The 18886-nt window shown below is 37.8% G+C and overlaps 1 protein-coding gene across 1 annotated transcript; it reads left to right on the top strand.

Moving 5' to 3' along the window:
• The first annotated feature begins 14016 nt into the window (after nucleotides 1-14016).
• LOC147603930 (ABC transporter G family member 31-like) lies at nucleotides 14017-18534 on the top strand. Its single transcript, XM_086795882.1, has 9 exons — nucleotides 14017-14143; nucleotides 14333-15103; nucleotides 15260-15380; nucleotides 15478-15566; nucleotides 15668-15752; nucleotides 17481-17640; nucleotides 17740-17816; nucleotides 17907-18051; nucleotides 18139-18534. The coding sequence occupies exons 2-9, from the start codon at nucleotides 14742-14744 to the stop codon at nucleotides 18495-18497; spliced, it is 1398 nt and encodes a 465-aa protein (XP_086652008.1). The 5' UTR covers nucleotides 14017-14143; nucleotides 14333-14741; the 3' UTR covers nucleotides 18498-18534.
• The last annotated feature ends 352 nt before the right edge of the window (nucleotides 18535-18886 follow it).

Below are 18886 nucleotides of genomic sequence, written 5' to 3'. Positions count from 1 at the left end.
CTTCTGGGAATCAATCCCCGAAATTCATCTCATGGAAGGTATCCTTCAATTTCCACCTTCCGGATCTCAAAGTCCAAGATGTACCTGCCATGACCATGACCAAAACTCACCTGGAGAATAAAGAGCAACAATCGGCATTCCAAAAACTGTCAACAATTTTGGGTTTGAGTCGTCAGATTGGAAATCCGACCCACTGGGCATGCCAAGTGTTAGCCTTAGGCTAAGGGATGTCGCAAACTAATGACTGCAGTAGTAGCTAGTTAGCTGCCTTGCCCCACAACTGCAAGTCTACACCATTAGCACCAGTCGGATGGTAGCTAAAGGTCATTATTAATCAACGGTGCCCCTTGCACGCCTCACTGGCGCATCTTACCATCCAGAGGAAATCTTTGTACTGACAGATGTAGCAAGCAAGTAGTATAAAAGGATGAGTCCTGAGCCTTGCAAAGGCTGGCTGCCAATTTTGTATCATTTCTCCTCTTAATATATATATATACATTTGCAAGACTGTTGTTCTCTTTTTTTTTTTTCCATTTTAAGCTTCATTGTACCACGAGTCATCACGTTATATTTCTGAGTCTTTAATGTCTGTGTTTGGTTTGTTAGTTCTTGAACAATTTACTCTGTAGTAGTGTGTTTTTTTTTGCTGTTGAGTGAGTAGGAAGTCCGGTAGTTGTTCTAGTAACCCGTAAGCTATTTTGGCTGCATGATTCAACGCTGCATTAGTCTAGTGTATGCTGTGTGCATAACCAGTGAACTTCAGTAGGTTGTCCGGGAAATAAGCTGTGTATGCTGTGTGCATAACCAGTGAACTTCAGTAGGTTGTCTGGGAAATAAGCGGTCAATTTCCTCGCTAACAAGGTTGTCTATTTCGTGCATTATATCTTGCTGACCATTTACCCTTGTGTATTTGTATGTAGCTTTGTTCAAGTGTTCTTTCCTTATCTCGGTTATTTGTTGTCTATCTAGTGTATTATATCTTGCTGACTATTTACCCTTGTGTATTTGTATGTAGATTTGTTCAAGTGTTTTTCCCTTGTCTATGTTATTTGTAATCTCCAAAAGTGTGACAAATTTCTTTAACAATAATACTTCTTCCTGCCACTCACATGGTGTCCCATCGAGTGTATTGTATCTTGCTAACCATGTACACTTATGTATATTTATATGTAGATTTGTTCAAGTGTTCTTCCATTTTCTATGTTATTTGTTGTCTCCAAACTTGTGACAATGGAAGGGCTCAAATTGTTTTACTTCCTTAATCATTTTTGCTTGTGGTGATTTGATATGTTGTTTGGTTCTCTTTGGAAAATCTAACATGTCCCCTATGTATTTTCTTCCATTTGGCACATAGGAGATGCAAAATGGATACATACCAAGAGAGGGTGTGGCACATGCACATAGAAGATGCTCTAAACTATGTATACATACCAAGAGAGGGTGTGACACATGCACGTAGTACAAGATTGTTTAATTGAGTAGTATCAACATAACATATGCATGTTTGCCAATGTACATGCAGCTTAGGAAAATCCCAAGATGCATACAAATATGGATTCCCTTTTGATACATAGCTTAGGGCAAGAATCGATTTTGGACCCATGGACATAATGCGACAATACTTTCAATTGAGGTTTGAGCATTGAAGTCCTATATCACCCAACCATCTTGTTACAATGGGGTGCTCACATGAACATATGACAAATGGAAAACTCGTTGATGTTACTCATCAATGTTACACTCTCTAAAAGTATGGAATGTGAAGACACCTATGCAAAAGCTGATCGTACATCTTCAAAGTTTACCATGAGAAAGATGAAGGTTTGAATGTGAAGATATCTATGCAAGAGTTGGTCGTACATGTCCTTCAAAGTTTACCATGACAAAGATGAAGATTTGAATGTGAAGACATCTATGCAAGAGCTGATCGTACATCTCCTTCAAAGTTTACCATAACAAAGATGAAGGTTTAAATGACAACTTCTTGACTAACAGAGCTCTTTGTTTTGCTCTAACTCTTCTTAACAAATGGGAAACCTTGTTAAAGGGTGGCATCATTGCAAACCTAATAGAATGAGAGAGCTTTTTGATCATTCACGGTCAATGTTGCTATATGTAAAAATATATATGCCTTATTGAAACATTGCATAGATACGAACTTAAGCATGTGGTGTAATAAATATTAACTTACTCAATAGTTATGCTAATATTGGGTTAGCATGTAGAGTGTTGAATTGGTGAATGATTAATTCTTATTGTTTTTTCAAGTCTAAAAAGTTGACTATCTTAAAAAACATGGAATTGACTACAATCAAAACAAGCTTAACATAGCAAGGAGGTGGAAGAAGTCTACCCTTAAAACTATAGGCATAAAACTATAGTCATAGGGGAACATGTCTTTCCCTCGTTTAGATGAGCACTGCATTGATAAAAAAGTGAAGAAAATTGATCTATTATATAGCCATATAATGTGTTACAATGTACTTACGTGGTGGTGGGCACTCATTTCCAACTATTTACGAGCATTTTGCTTACTTTTTCAATGTACTTACGTGGTGGTGGTCACTCATTTCCAAACTGTTTACGAGTGTTTTACTTACTTTTTCAATATTTATTGCCGACCTATTGCTCATTTGTTCAATATTTATAACATTTTGCTTACTTATTGCTAAGTTGGTGCTTACTTGTTCAATATTTAGGAGTGTTTTTTAAAACTTGTTTAATATTGCCAAGTTGCTACTCTTTTATAAAAATACTTTTATATCCTACATAACCAAAAGTACACCAAATTACTATTATTATTGATATATAAATATTTCACTTTATTAGAATAAAAATACTATAGATTATTACTAGAAAATACATTACATGTGTGTAAAAGTGTGTGTGTGTGTGTGTGTGTGTGTGTAACAGTTAAAATTATCATAAAGTAGTTATATTTAGGTCATAAAATAGGTGAAATTATTTTAAAAAAAGTAGGATGAAAATATATTAAATGGTTATATTTATTTATTGAAAAAGTTAATATCAAATTTATAATATTTATAAATTTATAGTTTATTGAGTACAAGCCAGCAATTAGGCAGCACAAGGCTACAATGTATTTTTATTTTTATTCTTGAGTTTTTGGGAGCCAAAGTGGTAAGACCAAGTAAAAAATGAGATGAATTAATTATCGACTAAGGCTAGTTCTATCACCATGTTGGCAAAACTCCCAAGTATCACACCATCCAAGAGGCTAGTGATGGTATAAGGGTGAGAAATCTTGCAAGATCACAATTGTGAAGTCTCAAGAAAACCTTGCATTTTTTTTTCTCTAATGTATACCAAATTTAACTAACTCTTGAAAGCAATAAAGTTATAAGTGGTAGATGGGCCTCAAAATGTAGTTGATGAGGCTTCTACTCGTGATTAGAGAGTAGGTGCAAGACACACGCGGAATAGGGTGTGGCCATAGCCTCTTTTTATCAAGACAAGGTACAATTAGCATATTTACATTATTATGTGCTAATAAACCTCTTTTAAATTTGTGGGACTATAAAAAATTGTGTAAATGTCTAGATTTTATCATACCATATACTTACAAGCTTATACTCACGTACTTATATAGTTCTAGACATATAAAAAGGTGTCACTATACTCTAAAAGAATTGTTTGTGTGTGCGTGAACGCTACGTACATGTACATCATGCATGTGTTTTGTCGGGGGGTGGAAATGAAACTTAGATAGCAATAAATAGTTTATGTATATCCCTCTAGATCTAAATATTATCAATCGAATGTGCATATGAATATACTAAAATCATTATTTGGTAATAACAGTCAATCTAAAAATGATAATTCAATCCATTAAATGATAATAAAATCTGTTATCTAGTAGACTATTTTGAATTGGATATATTTTTTAATTATCTTAATAACACTCAATCATTCAATCCTTTAAATGATAATAAAATATGTTATCTACTAGTAGACTATTTTGAATTGAATCTATTTTTTAATTAGCTTTTTCAACAAGCTTCCAAGATAAAAGGGTAAGGTTTTTTTATTTCACTATATTCCTCACCAAGAAAGCTCACCATTTTTTAAGTTTTTTATGTTGTATTTAGTATATGTGCACAATAATCATGTGCTAAGCTCACCAAAAAATCAAATGAAGAATAATGTAACTCACACATAAGGATATTTTAAAGTAGCTTTTTGTAAAACTAGATGTTTTCCAATCTCGCTATTGAAAAAAAAATAGGTGCAAAATTTCATAAATTTGACATACTAGATGAATTGAGTATAAACATGATCATATTTGGGTTAATTTTGAGAAAACTAAGCCCATTACATATGAGATCAATGAGCCCATAATCCTTGTAGAATCTCATAATTTAAAATAAACTTCTTTTGAAATGCAAAGTTTAATAATTTAGAAATGCTAGAGACTCATGGGGCATGTTTCAATACAGTTGAGTATATAGACATGGCCATATTTCGACGAGTTTTGAGCTAGTTAAGCCTATTTTAGATTGTGAGTGTGCCGACTCCAAGCATCACCACAACAAATGTAAGCTATACCAGCTCAATTTTAGTATAAACATGACCATATTTGGGTGAGTTTTAAGCAAGTTAAGACCGTTCAAAATTCCAAACCTGTGGATCCCAAATGTCAAAAGCAAAGCTTGCACTGACACAAGGTTGCAATGCCATTCATGACCCATATGCTGCTCGGATTGCCAACACAAGATTTCTTATGGGATCCACAAGCTTAGAATCTAAAACAAGATGAACTTGTGCAAAACTCACTCAATTTATACTCTGTGTTTGCTATATCATTCCTACTTTAAAATTTTTGTGAGCTCAGCACACTATTAGTATGCAAATATGATGTATATAAAAATCAAAATTTTAAAAATAATTAGCTTCCAAACATGATTCTTAGTGAAAAAAGAAGGGAAGTCATAAAAGCTCGGCACACTATTAGTATGCAAATATGATGTATATAAAAATCAAAATTTTAAAAATAATTAGCTTCCAAACACGATTCTTAGTGAAAAAAGAAGGGAAGTCATAAAAGCTCACAGCTTTGGCTTGGAAGCTTGCCAAAACTATTCCCTTATTAAACTTTTTATTCTTGCACATCACTTAGTAATGCCTCATTTTTTCATGTTGCAAATTAGTGCTGATTATTTTATTAAAAAAAGTGAAGAATACGAGAATACATTATTTAAGAATTTGAGTGTATACTTCTCCAAATCTCCATCAAAGCATTGCTTGGATTTACATATCCACTTGGTCCTTATGACTTTGCATTATTTGAGGGGATACTCTATAAGGTCTCAAGTGTAACTAGTTCTTCATGATCATGGATTCATACTCACACTGTGTAGATATTATCCACTTTGAATCATCTTGTACTTCAACAAGTGGTGGGAGCTTTTCTTGATCACTCCAGTGCTCCTCTATACCCTTTTGGATTATCATACATGATGATGAATCATGAATACTTGTTCCACTCTATTAAAAAGCTATATGGCCCTCTTAAGGAATGGCTTAACCTAATGTGTTGCTACACATCGTGGTTCTTTATGTTTGTTCAAATTATCACTAAGAGACTCTCTCAATGACGTTCAGCTACTTACAAAGCAAAACATAGCCCAAGCATCAAATAGAAAATCTACACTAAGCAAAATACCATAAAGATAATTAAAAAACTAATCCATCTCTCTAATTAGACATGATGACAAGCTGCTCAAAAAGAGATTAACACAAGGTGTGATAGTGGCAAAGACAATTAGATCACTTTGTTCATCTCAAATTCCACAAAGCAAGTATATAGGCTCAAGAACGCATCTTTGTGTGACACCTTCTAGAGCCTTCCCAAGTTTGATCTAGGACCTTAGTAAGTGTCACCATTTTAAAGGACTTTAACCTTTGCCTACACCTTAGCATTCACAAAATTTTCTAAGCTAATGTCACTACGACTTACACTACTATGACTTACACTAAGCACCAACTTTGTGAACAAGGCATAACTAGGTTTTTCCTTTTGGGTTTTTCTGCCTAGCATGTTCAAAGTCCACTTCTTGTGGTCATGGTGTAGGCAATTGTAGTGAAGCATTAACTACGTGTGGTGGTGGTGGTTATGTTGATCAGGTAGTGATCTTCTTTCTCTTTAGTGAAGGGGAGGGACTCTTCTTCTCCACCCACCAATACGATTGCGTCTTCTCCACTCAATACGATTGCTTTAAGAAAAACACATCCCAACTTACCAAAACCTTCCTTACCTTAAAGTTAACGAGTTAATAGTCCTTTGACTCTACATTATAAAGTAAGAAGATACACTTGCAATTCTTTGGAATCCACTTTTTTTCCAAATAAAAAAAACTAAATATATACACAACACAACCATATCCAAACTAAAATATACACAACACAACCACATCCAAAGACCTTGAAGTATTCACCAAAAGGTTTTTACAGATCTGTTGAAGTGTAGTCTCTCCACTATATTCTCATTTTAAGAATGTACACAATGAGATTGTAGTGTAGTCTCTCCACTACATTCTCATTTTAAGAATGTACACAATGAGATTGTAGTGTAGTCTCCACCACATTTGTGGCATTCTCATTTTAAGAATGTACATATACTAAGATTGTGTTTAGTAAAGGATTGGGATACTCCTTTTTCATTAAGTATACTCTAATCCATCTCACAAACCACCAAGTTTTTGCTTTCTCCCCTTCTCTATTGTACTTCAAGGTATAAGCTATAGTGAGTTGCCTCTCGATTCTCTGCTCCTTGTAAAAGGGTAAGAACTTGTTATCTTGCTTGATTTCAACAAATTACAATACATTCTTTAAACTTTCCAAATCATGGTCCTTACCCTTAAAACAAATAAATCTTCTTGTTCTCCAAAAAGAAAAACCAAGAGGAAGCGCACGGCGCATCCTGCCGGCGCAAAACGGCGATTGGAGGGGTTTTAAAAAAAAAGTTCATAAGCTAATCAACCTTAATCCTTGTTAATCCTAATCAAGTTTACTTTTCCCAATTCCCATGCAAGTCACATCACTTTTTGAACCTTTACTTTTTCCTATTTTCAAATTTGAAGAGAAATTCAAAGGTTTCCAATTCTGAAAATTTCTGGGTGCAGAAAAGTGATTTACAGGTTTTAAAAAGCTTGAAAATTGCCTAGAAAAGGCCAGAAAATTTCGAAATCGCTTCTGAAAAATTCTGAAAAATTTCAAAAAATATTACAGAGATTGGGCAAGGTTTACAGGACTGTTTCAGCAGGTTTCAAAGTGCAGAAAAATTATTTCATCAACAATTCGATTAGCCCAAGACTCTTGAATCACGCGGAATCGTTCGGGATTTGTTTGAGGCGACGAGAATTCAATTCAGCCATTGAACAACGTCTTTGTTCAGCTTCAACCAAGATCAAATTGCGGGAGAAAAACAAGATAAGTACTCTTTTTTGCTTTATTTATTTACATCAAATAAAGTAAAATTTTATTTATCTACATCATTTGCACAAGCACTATGGCAGATTTGCCTATCTCGCCATCAATTCAAGAGCAACTCCTTTCTTTACAACATCAAATTGTAGAAGAAAGAGAAAAGCGTATTGAATTGGAGAGACATCTCTCGAGTCGTAGACGCAAGCGTGACTCTTCGCTATCTTTTGATGACGAAGATGACACTATTCAAAGGGCTGTAAATGCTACATTGCAAGCATAAAGGTCACAAAAAGAATCCAAGATTAGTCGGAAAGCTTTCACATTTCAAAATTATGATGGAAAGAAGGATGCTAGGGTCATTTTATCTTGGCTTAGTCAACTAGATGACTATTTTTCTGGAGAAAAATTTTCAGAGAGTGATAAGATTAAATGTGCAGTCAATCATTTGGTAGACAGTGCAGCTTTATGGTGGAGTGTAGTAAAGCAAGGTCGTGACAAGCCAGATTCTTGGAAAAGATTTCAACGGCTGGTTAAAAATCACTTTTTATCCTCATAATTCAAGTCCAAAGTTAGGCACCAATGGGACACTTTGCATCAATTAGAAAAGGAAACTATGTCACAGTATGTAGAAAAGTTCTGGAATACTTTATTACAGGTGCAGGTTGTGGATAGAGTCAGCGAGAAAGACCAAAAAAGGAAGTTCATATCGGGCCTTAGATCTACCATTAGGGCCGATGTGAATATGTTTCGACCTCATTCACTATCTTCTGCAATATCTTTGGCAACTAATTCAGAACGTAAAAATGGTTTTCCTAAAGAGATTAAAGCACATGAGGGTACTTCTTCTAAACCATTTACTAAATCTTTTTATGCTTCAAAGAGGATATATAAACCAGGTTATGACAAAGGCAAGGACGAGGCTAAAGGCAACATGAGTACCAACAAGAAAGTCAATGGTGGCAAACCGAAGACATCTCCTATCAAATGTTTCAAGTGCCACAAAGAAGGTCACATAGCACCGAATTGTCTGGAGCGTACCAAGAATCCAGCAGGCAGCAGCAGCTCGAGTCAATATGATTGAAGAAGATGACAATGAAGAAGAATCATTCGAGCAAGAGGGTAATTCCGATCCAGATTACTCAGAACAAGAAGGTAAACCTCATGTTCATTCTTTGCTTAAAATAAAAGGAACAATAAATGGACATGAAGTTCTTATTTTGTATGATGATGGTAGTACACATGATTTCATTTCTGAAAAGGTACTTAAAGCACTAAATCTTCATTCTTCACCTACGCACTACAAAGTCAAAGCAGCATTTACTGGAACAAAGTATAATTGCATGCAAGAGGTGAAAAGTTTGGATTTATGCATCAAACCTTTAACAGAAAAGAGGGATTTCTTAGTTACACCTTTACAAGGGGTAGATATAATTTTGGGTATGCCTTGGAGACACAAATACAATCCTATTATAGACTATGACACTCATAGCATTTCTCTAAGGAAGGACAATGAAAATATTATCTTCCAGTGTCAAGTCACAGGAGAAATGAGTCCTTTGTTGAGTCACACTCAAGCAAAGAGAGCTCTAAGAAAAAGAGACAAGACTTATATGGTATGGGTTAACCAGCTTGATGCTGAGTTTGACACATCCAAAAGACCAAAGTTTGATCTTTTTATCTCCAAATTTAGTGACTGTTTCATGGAAGATCTGCCTCCAGGATTACCTAAGTCTAGGCCTGAGGATCATAGTATTGACTTATTGCCTGAAAATTCCCCGCCTTGTAAAGCTCCCTATAGAGTCAACAATTTAGAGCAAAAAGAAATCCAAAGCCAAATAGAAGACTTGCTAGAGAGAGGCCTTATTCGACCTAGTAGTTCACCTTTTGGAGCTCCAGTACTTCTTGTTAAGAAGAAGAACGGAACTTACCGAATGTGTGTAGACTATCGTGCATTGAATAAGATTACTGTCAAGAACAGATATCCTATTCCTAGGGTAGATGATCTTCTTGATAAGCTTAGAGGATCAAGGTCTTTAGCAAGATTGACCTAAAGTTTGGGTATCATCAAGTTCGTATGAATCGCATATTCCTTAAGTTTCAAAGTTTTGTTATAGTGTTCTTTGATGACATTCTTGTTTTCAGCAAGGATCGACAAGAGCATGAACAACACTTGGAACAAGTGTTCAACCTTTTGAGAGAAAATGAATTGTATGTCAATCCTGAAAAAAGTTCTTTCTTTCAAGAGGAGATTGAATACTTAGGTCATATAGTGTCGGCTGAAGGGATTCGTGTAGATCCTAAGAAAATTGAGTGTATTGCTTCTTGGCCTACGCCTAGAAACATACATGATCTTAGATCTTTTCTTGGCTTATGTAGTTATTATAAGAAGTTCGTCAAGAATTTTGCTTGTATTGCCCATCCTTTGACTGAACTCCTTAAGAAAGCTACAAATTTCAATTGGACTGAAAAGCAAGATAAATCTTTTGCAACACTCAAGAATGCTTTAACACAAGCACCAGTTCTAACACTACTTGATTTTCAAAGACCATTCTTTATAGTAGTGACTGATGCTAGTGGTGGTAAAGGATTTGGAGCTGTTCTTATGCAGCAAGACAACCATCCTATTGCTTATCAAAGTAGAAAGCTTAAGCCTGCAGAGCAAAATTATAGCACTTATGACAAAGAATTAGCAGCAGTAGTGCATGCTTTGAAAATCTGGAAGCATTACCTAATGGGCTCTGAATTTCTTATCAAGACAGACCAACAAAGCATTAGGCATTTGCTTACGCAACCTCTCATTTCAGATAGGCATATCAAATGGGCAGCTTTCATTCAAAGTTTCCAACCTATGATTCAATATCAACCTGGAAAAGAAAATGTTGTTGCCGATGCTTTGAGTCGAAGACCAAATATCAACAACATCTCCATTATTGAAAGTGAACCATTTGTACTTATGAAAGAAACTTATGGAGTTGATCCAGATTTTTCTCAAATATGGATCAAATTGCGTGAAAACAATTGGACACCTCATGGAAGTTATTCTCATAATGATGGCTATCTCTTCTTTGAGAAAAGATTGTGTGTTACTCAACCTTATAGACAGTTTGTCTTGGAAGAAATGCACCAACCACCATTTGTGGAACATAGAGGAGTTTCCGCAACACTTCAAGTAATTTCGATCAAGAATTCTATTGGCCTCATTTGAAGAATGATGTAGCTAAATTTGTAGCTGAATGTAACATTTGCCAAACAATTAAAAACTACAAAGGCAAAGCTTTAGGATTGCTTATGCCTCTACCTATTCCTGATAGACCATGGGAACAAGTGTCTATGGACTTCATTACTGGCTTTCCTACTACTTCCAGTCATCATGACATGATTTGGACAATAGTGGACAGATTTAGTAAGCAAGCCTATTTCATTCCATCTAAAAAGACACTAACTTCTCAGTAAGCCACGAACATATTTGTTAAGCAAATTTTTGTTCATCATGGTCTACCCAAAGTGATAGTTTTTGATAGAGATTCTAAATTTTGTAGTCACTTTTGGGTTGCTCTTTTCTCAAACTTAGGCACTAAGTTAGATTTTTCCACGGCTTTCCATCCGGAATCGAATGGACAAGCCGAAGTTACAAATAGCACTATCTTAGATATGCTTAGAGCCTATGTTTCCCAGCAACCTAGTGCATGGGATAAGTACATACACCTACTCCAATTTGCTTATAATAATACTCCTCATACTGCTACTGGTCGAGCACCATTTGAGATTATCTATGGAAGAGCATTGCCTATTCCGGCTACTAGACTCTGTCATAAGATTGAAGCTGCCGACCAATATGTTAGAGACTTTGATCGCATTTTATCTGAAGTGCGTGATTGTATTACAAGAGCTCAAGAGAAGTATACATCTCAAGCAAATAGGAAGCGTAAAGATTTTTCATTTCAAGAAGGTGATTATGTACTTTTGAAAATTAAAAAACGTCGATTAAAGAGTGTGGAAAAATTCCCTGCAGTGAAGCTAGCGCCTAGATATTATGGGCCATTTAAAATCCTTCAAAAGATTAATGATGTGGCCTATAGACTAGAGCTTCCATCTAATTGGAATATCCACAATTCTTTTCATATCCATCTCTTGAAACCTTTTCGAGGAACACTTTCTACTCACCCAACATATGAGGAACCACCTCTTATTGAAGGAGAGGAAGAAGTACTAGTTCCTGATACTATCATTGACCAAGAGATAACAACAACAAGGACAGGTAATCAATACTTCAAGTATCTTTTGACTTTCAAGAATCATCCACAAAAAGATGCTAAATGGATGCCTGAGAAATTTTTCCGAGTTTACCCTGAAATTCTTCATTCTTTTCAAACCCAGCAAATCCGCAATTGAGGACAATTGCAAACTCAAGCAAGAGGGATGTCATGAGAATATATTTTAAGTCCTCTAGAAAAATATTATTTATCCCCTCTTGAGTAATTTGGGGACGCCTAGATTACTCTTGCGTCATGCCGGCTAGGTTAATATCGTGGGTGACACCACTATAAATATTAATACGTGCGGTATATGACGTATGTTTGAGGCCACCTATGATTATTTCAGTTAGGTTTGTATGGCAGGGTGATTCCTGGGGTACTTACGCCTGGTAGTCATGAGTTGGTGATGATTTGTGCCTGTTTAATATTTGTGGGATTAATTTAATAATTAATTGGACTTATATTTTCAGGTGATGAAGACTATGGAAATTGAAGAGTTTACTTTGGAAGAAATGTCTTGGTTCATCACATTTCATTTTTGGCAAGCATAGTAGCTTGTAATCTTATCAAATGATTTTTCCATTTTGAACTTTAGGAAAGATACATTTATTTATGTGGAATTTATTAAAGCCTATGGCTTTACCCTAGTCCCAATTTGACACTCTATTTTTGTTAAAGAAGAGTGCCGTGCTCTAAAAAGCACATCTTGTATATTTTGGGGGCTATGGCCTAATTTTGGTGAAAAAGAAAGCTAATAAAGAAATACTCTTGTGTGGGGAGAGGCCACGCACAAGAGGGGGGAAAATTGCACCCATTATGGTCTTTATGAGCTAAGTATTTTTGTTTAAGTGTTTAATTTTTCAATTGATTTGATTTAGTTGAAGCTTACAAGCAATGGTTTTTATGATTGAATTAATTCTCTACTCTTCCACAATCAATTCCTAGAATAAGATTTCGGTTGCAAAAATCAACCATCAATGCATGAAACAGGAAGAACCACCATGGCTAAGGTGTTTATCTTTCATTAAAGATCACCATGGACGAGCTCAAAAGGAGAATTAGCCTTGAAGCTAGGCTCCATTGAAGATTTTTCAAAATGTTGGTTGCCTATCATACTTTTGGTATCTCTTAGAAAAATTGGTGGGTATTCAAAAATGCCACCTTTCTACATCTCTAGCAAAATAGAGGAGTTGAAGTTTCTCGAGAAACTAAGAATTGAACTCCACAATTGTGACAAGAGGATTTGTGACTTAAGTATCTAAGAGGTAGCAAAGTTGTTCTATCCTATAGAATGGTGGCTTGCCAAATGTGTCAATGTCAAATGTGTGAGTCCAATCACCATCATTTTCTCATAAAGAAGAACTTTGACTTTGGTGATGATGAACTACTATGTTTCTTTTACATTAGGCAGCTTCTTGGAGGTTAATTATCCTTGTTTGATCATTAGTCTTACAATGCTTCTTTAAACTGAACATGATTTTGTTATAGTGACATGTGATGGATCATAGTGAGAGGACAAAATCAATGACATCGATGATAAGAGAACACAATGTATCGACATTCCTTCTCCTCCATGTCGAAAAAGAGCAAGATTTGGGGGATCGTGCTCTTGAAGTCGAGTGAGCTAATAGATCAAAGCTTTTGGTGCAACTTGTTGGCACATTTGGATGCATGTCGTCGAGGTGCATTCCAAGAAGTGGTTTCTTGTGAGACGATCTCTTCTGAGCCTTAGCAGAGCTCGATAGAGAAATGTTTTCTACACTTGCATGTAGCTTATTTTCCAGTGTGTCAAACCTACGTTGGACGTCTATGACCTCCAATGTTTTCTAAACTCACTTTTTTTTCCGAAATCGGATCTTGTGTAATTTTTTTAAAATAAATTGAGAGGATTGGAAATGAAATTGGATCTTCTTGTTGGTGGTGGAGGATGCACCTTTGTTTTCATTAAAATAAACCATCCTATTGGCAAACTATTACTTTCCCGAAAAAACATTAAACCGTTCATTTTGGAGCACTCACGTGTGTGCAACTTGTGCATGTGAAGAGACAGGCCGCCATGCAACAACAACTAGCTTCCCTCAAAATCAAAAAACGTTCGATCAACCAAGAACGGGGCGCAGGTGTCTGCGATTCCCCTCATGAAACGTCGTTGTAGAGAGTTTTCTAGTCGCTCGTCATTGCAAACGCAAGGTGGAGTTCTTCTCTCTCTCTCTCTGTCTCTCTCTCTCTCTCTCTCTCTCTCTCTCTGTGCCTGCCTGCCGCCCCCCTCTTTCATACCTGACAAGACAAGCTTCACCCCCCCTCGTTGGCCTTTTTGCCTTGCTGCATCCTCGATTCAAGGCCTTCCCGCAATCCCAGAAGAATCGCCCGAACCTGCATCTTCCATAGCTGCCTTCTGCAGCCACAGAAACGAGGGATATTGTCAGAACGCACAGATAAAGGTATCGGTTTCTCTTCCGCATACACCATGGAAGCCTTTGTCTCTCTCTTTTCGCAATATTCTTGTCTCCTGCGATGAATTTTCTGAAGCTTGCGTTTGCCCAGAAATAGGCCTACTGCAATTCTTCATCTTTTTTCTCCATTGCTGCGTTTTCTCTGACACGAATTGAATGAAGCTTCTGTTTGCATAGGAAATGGTCTAGGTTTTATCATCTTCAACGAAGCTTGCAGTTTCCAACAGAAGATCAAAGCTTTTTCTGCGATCGTTCTGCGACGACAAATTATCTAAAGGTGGCATGGCGGTTGCACAGAAGCAGGCCTGAAACTCATTGGAAATCTGCGCTGCTGGAAGCTTAGAAAGGATTTTCTGGTTTACCTTTTTCGTCTCCGGTTAAGCTTGCGTTGCAGAAAGGCAACTGTTGGGAGAGGCAAGGCCTTGCAGAAACGCAGGTTTATGCGGCCCTTGTAGGGATCAACATTCTAAGGACCCCTAGAGCCTGGACCGGTTTTCCTTTGGTTTGCTGCGAGGGAGCATTCGAATTAAGGGAAAGGAGGAGCGTTGAGAAATCGTTTTCTGCGCTAGCGTTTCTGTGTGTAGACATGGCGAGCCCTGCCGTGCCGGAAGGGGACATCTGGTTCGAGAGGAGGCACGGAGGTTTGAGAATCTGGCAAGACACGGGCGATGGCAGGTCGCCTTTCTCCAGACGCTCAAGCGTGGAGCATGAGGAAGATGATCTGGAAGCCCTGAAATGGGCAGCGCTTGAGAAGCTGCCGAGCTATGAGCGCCTCTACACGGCCATGCTGGAGGAGGATCAAGCAGAGGATGCAGACAAGAAGACCCACCCGGTGGATGTCCGGCGCCTTGAGAAAGGCCAGCGCCAGCGAGTTCTGGAGAAAGCCTTCGCCACAACCGACCAAGACAACGAGCGCCTCCTCAAACGCCTGAAGCAGAGAATCGATCGGTATAATTCTCGTCTCTTTCCACAAAATTGTGCAGAATCTCAGCTTTTTCCCCTTATGCAATGCCCTAACGCTAGCTGTAACCCTTCCTGTATTCTCCTAAACTTGCCTGTATTTCTTTCCTTACCCTGATCATGCTTGTATTCCATGAACTGCAGCGTAGGTATTGAGCTTCCCACAGTTGAAGTGCGTTTCGAAAATGTCACCGTGAACGCAGATGTTCATGTAGGAAGCCGAGCTCTCCCCACGCTAGTCAACTTCGTGCGAAACATCTTCGAGGTTCGCTTCATTTTGCACCGACTTTCTTAGAAAGATTGTGAAGAAATCCTTTCACCTGCTATGGTTAAGTTGCTAACCCCTTTTTAATGCTCTGCAGAACTGCTTGGCAGCAATCAATGCTGTGCCTTCAAAAAAACGGGATTTGCCAATCTTAAGAAACGTGTCGGGAGTCATCAAACCTGGAAGGTCAGGTTCAATCTTTCTTATTTGATCATGCAAATAGCAAAGCCTCTTGGTTTCTTTTATTGAGTGCACTGCTGATGGATTAGCCACATTTGTTGCGTCAGAATGGCATTGCTTCTAGGACCTCCTGGTGCAGGCAAATCAACTTTGCTCCTTGCCCTAGCTGGGAAATTGGAACCTGACCTTCGGGTATTTTACTACTACTTTCTCATCTTTATTCAAGCATTCATCCCTAGTATGCTTTTTGGACATACGGTGTGGTTTACATTTAGTATTCTCATGTACTCCTTTCACAAGACTGAAATATGAACAAGCTTATAAGCTGCCAATTTCTGAAAGATTGAATAGCTATTAACCTGTCAGTATTAATGTTTGTACATATGCAGTGAGCACGGCAGCTCCATGTTACCTTGCTATGTCCATGTTACTGTTTGTTGTACATATGCAGCGAGCATATTTGGACAGCAGCTCCACATTGCCCTTGCCACTCATAACCCTTAATGTATAAACACGTGGATGCAGTTTCCGTCAATATTCCTTAAGCAGTTCAGCTGGGCCCTATTTAGGATGGACTTGCTTTTGGCTTCCTCTATTGCACAGCTTTATGCTGCATGTAAGTAGCAGATCGCTCATGTCAACACATGAACCTCATCTAGCTACAAGTAACAAATAGTTTAGCCTCTTGACATTGCATGCTGTCGAGTATGTCATAAACTTTGAAAATGCATATGTTTGGGGTGCTCGATACACACAATAGCATGTAGGCTTTAATTAAATATACTGTCTAAAACTAAGCAAATATAGCTAGGGGCCTAATCAAGACTTACACAAGTGATTGGAGATTCTTAAGCTTTTATGCAAACGGTTGTATTTCATGGCACATTGCTTTCTAGATATTGAAAATCTTACAAAGCTCCCTCTATAAGCACAAGAAATATGGCCATTGGTTATTTGGCAAAGGTCTAGCCCCAATCTTAAATAAGTGACGAATCCTCATGTCGACAAATTGTAAATGGAGAAGGTGACCCCAAAAGCGGATAGCATGCAACCTTCTCAGATTCTCTCAATCTCACAAAGATCTCTCTCTCACTCCGCTAGATCATGGAGTCCGCAGACTAGCGCAGATTTGGCCAGTTCTTGCTAGAGACACAGCAACACAGAGAGACACTGCTACGGACTCATACCACAGGGAGAGGTGGGGGACAGCTCCAGCTCACTGATTTCTTCCAGAGATCTATCCCAGTGCCTACCCTGACACAGTAGGGGGTTACACTTCAGCGTGCTGCGGACCTCCGAGCGAGACGGAGACCGAGAGCACCAGGCTACCAGACTACATTAGAGGGAGATCACAGAGATACGGACTCGACATCAGCACCATATCCAATAGCGGCTAGCTCACTCACACTCACACCCGGAGATCATGCTCTGAGGTATTTTTGCCTCACCATCACCTATGTATCACATATTACACCCCCATTATGGTACTGGTTGGAGCTAGACAGATTTGCATTGCATTCTTGTATACCCGCTGAGCCTCTAGCAGTAGTGCTCCATCCATCTCACCCCCCCACTAGCTCAGTACTTTCATAGTTTATTTCATGTTCATTTTGTCCTTTTTTTTTTCTGGACATCCAGAAGACATTGACATTGTACATTGATTTGTCTCATAGGTCGAGTTCGGCCTCTAGTAGACGTTAATACAGCTCTCTCTCTCTCTCTCTCTCTCTCTCTCTCAAAATCCTTACTCTTTATCTTTAAGTGCTGCTATGGCATAAAATTGAACTTGGATTTGGTTTTGATGTGTCCTCTTGCTTTATTCACAAGGGACTTTATTGTCAAATTTATTTCTCTTTGTGTATACTTAAGTACAATGAAGGTTTTGATGGTGCATTGAAGGCTTGCATGCATTGATTGCAGCGGAAAGGGATTGTTACCTACAATGGCCATACTTTCTCAGAATTTGTGCCCCAGAGAACGTGTTCGTATATCAGTCAAAATGACAATCACATTGGTGAACTTACAGTGAGAGAAACTTTAGACTTTGCTGCTCGATGTCAAGGTGTAGGGTATAAATACGGTGAGACAAGATACTGAACTGCAGAATTCCAGATAAAATATTTCTTACCAATCTATGTTGACATCATTTTCTTGCATGTTTTGAAACATGGCAATACAGATATGATGATGGAACTTGCTCAGAGAGAGCAAGAGCAGCATATTCATCCAGATCCGGATATTGATGCATTCATGAAGGTTGGCAAGTCTTTATCTGATACAAGATAACAATAATTCTTTGTGAACTTTCAAAGGAAGAAAAAAAAATAACCACCTTGTTTCTATTAGGCAATGGCAGTGGAAGGAAGAAAGCATAGCCTGTCTACTGATTACATCATGAAGGTCCTTGGACTTGAAATTTGTGCTGACACGGTTGTGGGTAATGACATGCTAAGGGGTATTTCTGGAGGTCAAAAAAAGAGAGTGACCACAGGTTTCCAATTTTCATGCTCTAACACACTTAGTTCAATACTATCTAACCATCTGGAGAATGAAATTGAAAGTTGAATAAATTTTGTAGGAGAGATGGTTGTTGGACCCAAGAAGACACTCTTCATGGATGAGATTTCCACAGGGCTTGACAGCTCAACAACTTATCAAATAGTGAAGTGCGTGCGCAACTTTGTTCACCTATTACAAGGCACTGTCTTGATGGCCTTACTTCAGCCTGCACCTGAGACATTTGATCTCTTTGATGATGTTATACTTCTGTCTGAAGGGTACATTGTGTATCTTGGCCCACGAGAGAGAATCTTGGAATTTTTCGAGTCCCTTGGATTCAGGATTCCACCTCGTAAAGGCATAGCTGACTTTTTACAAGAGGTAAATTTTATTTTTTGTGAAAACATATACGTGATCTCCTTACTGTACACCAGATAGTGAATATTGTGTATTCTGCAGGTTACCTCCCAAAAGGATCAAGAACAATACTGGGCAGACAAGAGAAAACCGTACCAGTTTGTGCCAGTCTCCAGCATGGCTCAAGCTTTCACCGAGTTCGAGGTTGGATTGGAGCTTACAAATTATTTGAAAACTCCGTACAATAAGTCAGCAAGCCATCCTGCTGCACTTGTGAACAATAGTTATGCTTTGCCAAAATGGGATCTTTTTAAAGCTTGCATTGCAAGGGAGATGTTGCTGATTTCCCGAAACCGATTTTTATACATTTTTAGGACCTGTCAGGTAATGAACCAAGCTTTAGATATTTCAGGTTGGAAGGTTATTGCCGAAAATATCCTTTAAATTTCTTTTCTGACTAGCTGTAGAAT

This window comes from Cibotium barometz, chromosome 63 (assembly GCF_041138505.1).
Source record: "Cibotium barometz isolate CiBa-2024 chromosome 63, ASM4113850v1, whole genome shotgun sequence".
In the NCBI taxonomy this organism is placed as follows: domain Eukaryota; kingdom Viridiplantae; phylum Streptophyta; class Polypodiopsida; order Cyatheales; family Cibotiaceae; genus Cibotium; species Cibotium barometz.
This window is presented reverse-complemented; position numbering and strand designations above follow the sequence as displayed.